General features: G+C 31.4%; 1 protein-coding gene across 1 annotated transcript; it reads right to left on the bottom strand.

Annotated features, from left to right (window-relative positions):
- Positions 1-638: 638 nt before the first annotated feature.
- Positions 639-6280, bottom strand: LOC125076011. The gene is made up of 2 exons (XM_047687931.1): positions 6205-6280; positions 639-2701 (listed from the first exon to the last, which is right to left on the bottom strand). Exons 1-2 carry the CDS (start codon positions 6226-6228, stop codon positions 1412-1414), a joined length of 1314 nt encoding a protein of 437 aa, XP_047543887.1. The 5' UTR covers positions 6229-6280; the 3' UTR covers positions 639-1411.
- Positions 6281-9057: the final 2777 nt, after the last annotated feature.

The following is a 9057-nucleotide window of genomic DNA, read 5'->3' as shown; positions in this document are numbered from 1 at the left end:
TAATTAATGAATCGAGTAGTTGGCAATAATGTTTGATGGCTGATTTACTTATAAGAGCGGGTCACCCCGAATGGAGTTGTAAGCGTCATGGCAACGCGAGTCGTTATGTTTTGACAAGCTTCTCGAATGCGATGGTTGCTTGCAAACCCATTTGCTCTTAATCGAGATGAATTATTGTAATCCTTTGATATTATTGCGGTGTACGATTATTGTATCAATTAATACAGTGATTAGACGATATTAAATACGTTTTATTTTATGAATATCTCCATTGCACGCCCACATAGTCTTACAAATGTCGGATCAATCCCCGAACCCAACTGTTCGGCATCCTGCTTCTCCGACATATATATTTTTAAAGAGATTTAAATACAATTAAATTATCATGATACGTTTTGTTAAAGTATAAAAATCTAAAAGAATTAATATATTTTATATTAGATTCTAAACGAATCGAGGAGTTTGTGAAAATTTAAATATTGAGATATATTTTTAATAGTATAGGTATTAAAAAAATAGTCTTTTCTAAAACAAAACCTTATTCTTTATTTCATTGGTTCCGCTATATCAGCTAACAACTTAAACTAATAATAAACTTAACAATACACATAAATCAACATACACAGCATCAGTGGGTACAAATATCTCAACAACGAGAATTTTAATAACATACTCAGTCGATATAATCTATCATTCATTTTTTGAAACTGCTTTATATATAATTTGCGTCATCAGCAAACATCTGACATCCGATTTTGAACAGAAATTATTTCACTTATGAATACGACTCACTTTGTTTTCACCAATAATAAAACCTCAATTATTCACCAATTCCATATTTATACAAAAATATGATCATCGAAATTTTATGGTAATATTTAAAAAACAAAAATCATAAATGAACTCATTTGTCCGTCCTCGTAACTGCATTCAATAACAACGTTTACGACCCAATGGAGAATGAAATCAGATATTCGGAATTATAAACTGTAAACAGGCCGAATGAACTTTTATTGCAACTGGGTAGATGAAATTCTATAATTGCAGAATTCATTCATCCGATAAAATAGATACGAAAATTATGGAGGTGAGATATTTTTCGATTAATGACTGAGTCCTAGTATTAAAAAGGACCTATTAAAGCTTTTCACTTAAAACTTTACTACTACAGAACATGTTTCTAAACTGGGATTAACAATCGCATCGCACCTGTATTTTTTTCGCAACGCAAACAGATTTATTTATAAAACAGTAATTACCTATTTGCAGAATGCGATGCGATTATTCCTCGTATCTGTAGCCAGCTTCGTGTTCTGACTTCATCTGCCATTTATTTCTGAAGTCAGAACTTAAAAGGTAATCTTTGACTCATATTTACACATGTACGACTATATCTTAAGCTTTTAATAAATTATTTTGGAAACTGCCAGATTGATTGTTGTTGCGGTTGCTGTTGTGGTTGTTGTTGTTGTTGTTGTTTTGGTTGTTGTGGCACTACTTTTTGTGGAGCTGGTTGCACTGCTACTGATTTTTGACTGGCAGCTAAGTTATTGTCGTTTCTGTCCCAACTGTGTACATGCTCGTGGTGATCGGGTGAAGGGAACCACTCAGATATCCATACGGGTCTCCATATCTTCTTAACTCCTGGTACCCAAATTTCTTTCCAGTCTGGAACCCAAATCTGTTTCCATGCTTCCTTCCATTCTAGTTTTTTGTCAGGCACCCAAATTAGTTTTTTCGACGGTTTCCAAATCTGCTGCCAAGCTTCTTTCCATACGAGTTTCTTGTCATCAATCCAAATTTGTTGTTTTTCTGTTTTCCATATTTGCTTCCACTGGTCTTTCCACACTAACTTTTTATCAGGAATCCAAATTTGTTTTTTAGCTGGCTTCCAGTATTTTTTCCATATAGGTTTCCATATTAACTTCTTTTTCCATAAATCGTGAGACGTATATTCCCAACCTTCATGATCCTTACCTAAATATTTTTCGCCTGGTATACCAACCTTTACCCATTCTGGTTTCCATAGCTTTTTCCACGCAGGTACTTGAATATCTTTCCACCCAGGAACAACAATATCTTTCCAAACAGGAATTGTTATTTTCTTCCAATCCGGAACCTTAACTTCTTTCCAAGCGGGCACTTTGATAGGTTTCCATTCGGGTTTGTAAATCTTTTTCCAGTCTGGTACTTTAATTTCTTTCCAAACAGGTATTTTTGTTGGTACCCAGATTGGCTTCCAAATTTTTTTCCAAGATGGCTTCCAAATTTGTTTTTTAGCTGGTTTCCAAATTTTCTTCCATCCTGGTTTCCATATTAGCTTTTTCTTCCAATAACCAGGGTCGTGATGGTCGTGGTGGTCATGATGATCGTGGTGGTCGTGGGGGTCGTGGTGATCCTCATGGTCATGATGCTCTTCGATATGATGTTCTTCTAGGTGATGACTGTGGTCATCATGGCCATGATATTCGTCAACATGTTGTTCGACAACTTCATGATGACCGTCGTGTGGATGTAAGTTGTCATGATCTTGGAATGGATTGATTAAGTCATTTGACGGTGCAGGGTAGTCGTATCCGACACGTTTCTGAGCAGAATTTATTTGTCCTTTCTGTTCTAACTGTTGCTGAGCTTGTTGATCTTGTGGTATTAACGCCTTTCCCGATACTAGAGCGATTTGTAGAATTACCGCTAGGGTAATCTGAAACAAATGAAACACCTTTTTTTAATTAAAATCAAAGTGTTATGGTATCGCAAGGCTGTCAGACGCATAGCAGTTCCTAGAATAAAATCGCAAAGCGTTAGTACAATTTTTATACACCTACAAAATATATATAAAAAATAAAGTACGACACGTGATAATCAAGTATACCCATTTATACTATACGATAAATCAAATTTAAAAATAACACACACAAACAGGAATTGTCTATAAGGATATCCTATTAAGTACAGAATATAAATGAATACGTTCAACGTAAATATTATAATGTAAACATTTCAAGCAATCTCAAAAACGATCGCTTATAATCCAGCCCGTCCTCCAGTCCTACATAATTGACGTCAAAGTAAAACAATAAACATACATAATAAACAAGATATAAATTACAAACAGTTGACTTTTATTGTTATACGCGATAACAAACAACGTACCTGACATTTGAGAGTTACATAAATAACATAACTTATTATGTAATGGCATTGAACGAATAATAAAAGGAAAGTTCGCCTAGACAGTTATCTATGACCGGTCCTGCTTGAGACTAAACAGGAAGTAATGACTTAGTACTCCACGGCTGTTATGGCGAACCCAGTGAAAGTTGAAACAGTAAAAATCTCATTACCCTGTTTAAAAGAATCAAGGCGTATGTTACGTAAACCAAAAAGATATTTTCAAATTTAAAATTCAGCTACTTAAATGTTTTGCCGTATCCCCCTACGCGTCCAGCAAAGAAAATTCTGAAATTTTACAATACACGAAGATCATTACCACATTTAAGTATGCCTACATAAGATTTATAATGAGTCCTATAAATTTTATAACATTTATATATTTGTATACATATCATACAAATCGTTTAAAGATTTATCCTGTTGTTTTCACGTCATCGGTTAATTAAGAATCCGTCCAAGCTCCTGAACATTGAAGGACCGATACAAGACTACTTTCACAATCAAATAAGAAATATGTAAATGTAATTTCAAATTATTAATATTAAAATGTAAAACTTAGTATCTGAATTTTTATGTAAAACGTATTATCACGTCTTATGTAAATATAGTGAAAACCCGTGAAAGTACATTTGTTATAGTACTTCGCACATGGCTAACATACAGCACGGATGGCGTTATGCAAGAGTTACACAACAGTTTCAATTATATTTTATATTCCCGCTTAGATGTTATCACTGGATTGTACATCCACGTCACGCAGGACATAAATAACTCGTCATTTATATTTCGCCTTGACATTACTCTCTAATTAGGTACCTAAAAAAAGATTTATACATTATAACAATCTAACAACAGCCTCAAATAATCAAACAGCCTCAAATTATCAATTCAATTTAAGTGTTAAGTAAAAAAAATTCGTGCGAATCCATACATAATCGTTAATCGTTATCGTATTCGTATGGTGCAATGTGAAGGCTCTTGTTTGCTCACGTCCTCCCCAGCGTTACGTATAATTGGACGTTACCAAAATAAAGTCGTTCGTGCTCGTGACCCGACAGAACGGAACCGAAAGAAATCCGCTCCTTATATAACAAACATTGCTATACAACCCACGAGAAACACGCCTTTACGATTAAAACGTTATTTATCTGTAAATGATACAAACAATTTTGTGATCACGACTTAAGCAATTAGAACGAAAATCGCATACGGTTTTAATGAAAAATACTGTGTTTAAGACAATGCTGAGAATCGCGGACGGGAAACTTAACAAAGATGGATCCGATAAGGTTTTTATATATCACATCTTTAATACTAATAAGGAAGTCAGTTTGTTTACACTCTCAATAGTTATATAATTTATTAGAAACATGAATTTTCCCATCAATACACATAAGTATTGTTTTATCTTATTATACGTATGTGTAATTATGCATACGTAAATTAAAAAGAAAAAATATAAAAATAAACATGGGTGTGTTTTTTTATCTATTATCAATTGCGTAATATGTTAACTAAAAAAAATCTGATTAGATATTTAAAAAAAAAACAATTTAATTGGATAACTAGCTAAATTAAAATAAGTGTCGGCATAAAACTTTTTTATTAAAAGACCTTAAATGAACCAAAAAACGTGACAGACAAACTCATCAAAGATTTAAGACTTGACTGAGACATAGATGTCGACTATGAATCGTCCAATATATATTCCGATGGACTCTATCGTGTTTTATTTAATAGACTTGCAATTTCCTAAGTGTTACAGTCATAATTATAGTCTTTTTTTCCGTATAATATCGCAAACAATTGTTATTAAACAAATGATAGTCTAAGGCTTCCCGGCGAATAATTATAAATTTACATAAATACCTTTAGCGATTTATATTATAATCGGAAGTGATTGAATAATACGCCGACTTTATTTTATTATTAAAATAGTTTATTATTTGCTTTCTTTCTTCTATTTAAATTTAAAATATCTGAATAATAATATAGATCTAAATTCAAAATAAAATATTTAAATCGACTTTGACACGTACTTCTAAATCATAATTTTATGACGATCGGATTTAGTATTCAATTTTAATTCTTTATTGACAAGTTAAAAGGTTGTTTATGAATATTTTATTGCACGCTTTCCATTTGACGTTTAAAGCTAATTTTATTTACTATTTATATATTTGAATGAGTGTGTCATTGGTTAAATAAAACTACGTTATTATACATTGAAGGAAATTCGTTCTATATCTATGTAATCGCGAGGTCTCAAGAAGGGCGCGAAAACAAATATACACTATTATTATTCTAAGAAACACGGAACCGAAACTTTGGAATCTTATTAACTTGAGACCTGTCAATATTTGATATTTCAAATAAAGAACTCATTGCAACAAAATCAAACGATAAAATAAAAGCATAATTTTAACTGCAAATATATTTACGGATAGATTTCCCAACTGCTGCGTTCGAATGTGAAGTTTGTCCGGTACAAATATTTAGCCGTTATTATCACTAGAACGCGTAAAAACGTGTAAGCAAATCATTTGTTATGTTTGTAATTTGATAAGTCAATATTTGTCTTAGCTACCAGATTAAAAACCGCACCTCACCGATTTTGTGAAGTTTTTAATTGCAAACGGAGCTATTTGATGTTGATTAGCGATTCAATTAGCTACTTAGCTGCCGTTTATGAAAAGAAGCTTATAAAAGATTATTAATTAATATACATTATGATCGCGATTAAACGTAAGGCGTTTATGTCTTAAGAAAACACGAACTAAATATCAAAGGCTTAATAATGTATACTCGTTAAGCCGTTAAAAATCAATGGTCGATATTTATTTTAATATTAAGATCGATACGTGAATCACAATCGTTTTTTTTTTCGATACAAAAAGAAATATATGTAAATAAAATCGATCAGTAACACATCGAAAATCCCGAGAAGATAATCCGAATTTACATTTATATCGACCAATCACACCCAAATAAACCCGCGACGGTATTCCGATTTTAAAAAACTTCACTGACCACTAGGCTCCATATCCCTCGCATGGTGGGGCGGGGAACGGCCGTTGATAGCTTCGACGGTAAAACTGTTTACTCTATTAGTTTAAGTTCGTTTTCAGTTTATATATACGCGAGCCCACCCCATGGCACATGACTTTGAGGGGGGGACGTTCACTTTCGCCGGTCCTCCGCAGGCCCTCAGGAAGCGTGGGAAGTTCAAAGGATATTTCTAGACCTCGTACGAAAGTAGAATTCGACAATTGTTCAAATATTATAATCGTTTAGTGTTCCGTCATGTTAAACAATGAACGATTATTACATTTAAACGTCTATGTAGAATAGCTATAATGATTACAAAATTAGCATAATTACAATTATGAGAATACATTTTGGTCGTATTGTATTCTCTTTTTGAAAAGTAAAGTTTGTAGGCAGCCAAACTGTATTTTCTACATTAAAAGATGTCTATATGTCTTGAAAATTAGGACCAATTAGTATCTAAGAATACAATTCACGCATGTGCTTTCCCTGACATGCAATACATTCGGCTATTATCACAATTTTAGCTGTATATTTTAGAAAATGTCTGCAAATTTGCAAATTCAGTGACACATATTGCGTTTTTTTTTTATGTTAAAACATCCGGTCATATTTTTGGGATATAAAGAAAACTTTACACAGCCTTACATAGATGAATAAATAATTTATTATGAAAATGATCCAAATGTATCAAAAATAATTTCGTCACAATTAGAAGTAAATAGAAATTAAATTAATACGTTTTAATTTGGTTTGTCGTAATTTTTATATCATACAAAATAATATTGTCGCCTGAATGAATACGTTTTATTAAAAAAAAAAAAAAAACGTTTTGGCGAATCTGAACCACTTAAACCGACCGGTTCTTGAATGTATAAAAGAATACATTGAATTTTATTGAATGTATGCATTAATATTTATGAATTTAGTTTTGGTAACATGTGATTAAAAATATTAAAACAACTATTTTATTAAGACGGCTTACGCAATAAGTTTTATTATCATGCTGGAAAGAAATGTACAAGTTAAAGTAAGCGAAAGTGTTTAAATTAATAACAATCTTATTGCCTACCAGTACCATAATAATTGGTGGCGATCGTTACGCAATACGAATGTATTATGAGTACGTGTTTAGTTTTACTTTCGGTTATGATAAAACAAAGCCGCTCTTTAGGGAATTCAAACGAAAATACCTACTAATGCCAAACTGTATTCGACTTTAGACAGAAAGAGAAAGGTATAGATTACCATTGTACCCACTGAACTGCTGGTTAATACGTTATTAATATCGTTTTGGTTTCGATGATTTCAATTCGTGTGTGAATATTTTATGTGTTTTAAGTTACACACGAAGATCATACCAATATTTAAAGACTCGGTCTAGTTAAGGAGACAAGACAAGCCCAATAATGTTTTTTTTCGTCTCTCTCCCTCTTGAGCATGTACTTTTGAATCGACATTTTACTTGATTAAATTTAATGTAAAGCAACTGCACCGAAAAGACCTAGTGATTATCGACCAATCTAGATTTTGATTGGTTACCTTATTTTGAATGAATTGGAAGATTATGAATGAGACGAATGAACCAATCAGAACAACGTATCTTCAAACTTTACTACTAATGAACAGTTGAGTTCCTAATTTAAAAATCAGAACACATATCAATCTTGTATTTAAAATCATTAAAGATTTTACGAAAACTCTTTATTAACTTTTTAACTCTATTGTTCGACCTTGAACGACATTAAAATATATTCATAAAACTAACATAATACTATCATAGACACGCCACCGTCGTGAGAAAGTTCGTCGCAATGCTAGAGATCAAGATCAAAATTCATTACAAAATAATTGAATAATAAAATAGATTCACCGCTGTTCTGAAAAAAAATATCTTAAATGCCAAAGGATAACTGCAAGAAAGCGTTCCATATGGAATAATCCATACAGATTTGAAAAGTATAACTGCAAGAAAGCGTTTCTTATTCCATACAGATTTGAATTTGATGCAAATAATTTTATTACAATTTCTTGTAATGACAATAATAATAATTTTGTTCGATATAGATTCGTTTAAACTATTAATTTTTTTTTTTGGAAATATGTATTTAGTTTAAAATTCAATATTGGCTCGTTACTTTATTCTATGTAGGTATTTACGTTTTTTTTTATGTATAGCAAATTAGAGGAATCTTTATTGGTTAATGTTCCTTTATGTAAACTTAGTTATTATAGTTAAATATACAGTTAGTTCCAGTTGAAAAATATATTATATTAATATATTTTTTATCTATTTCATTTTTATATAAACTTAGTTTACGGCGAACGGCGTTCTAAATTATTAAAGATAAAAACCGAATAAATGCACTGAATTTTTATGTGCTTAATTTGTGTTTCAATGAAATTCTGCCACGTGACTATCTACCAACACCCAATGGAGCAGCGTAATGGAATATTCTCCAAACCTTCTCCTCAAAGATAGAGGAGGCCTTAGCACAGCAGTGGAAAATTTACAGGCTCTTACTATCATTTAAATAATATGCCAAATGTAAAAAAAATATTATCAAAAAATGTTTATTAATTAAAATGTGAGTTTGTTAGTCTATTTAAAAAATAATGTGTTGTCGTGAAAATTTTGGACCTAATTAAATATACCTACAATATTAACCCGTATATAAAAAAAAATATTATAAATAAAGCGTAAATAAATATTTTTACGACAGAGTAATATTACAATTAATTTGGGTTACAATTACACTAAAGCTATAAATTTATATACTAAAAAAAAAAAAAATAATATATTGAATAATTATATTGAAGACAAATTGTGTGGAT

Source organism: Vanessa atalanta, chromosome Z (assembly GCF_905147765.1).
Source record: "Vanessa atalanta chromosome Z, ilVanAtal1.2, whole genome shotgun sequence".
NCBI lineage: Eukaryota > Metazoa > Arthropoda > Insecta > Lepidoptera > Nymphalidae > Vanessa > Vanessa atalanta.
Note: the sequence above shows the minus strand (reverse complement) of the source record. Positions and strands in the feature narration are given on the sequence as shown.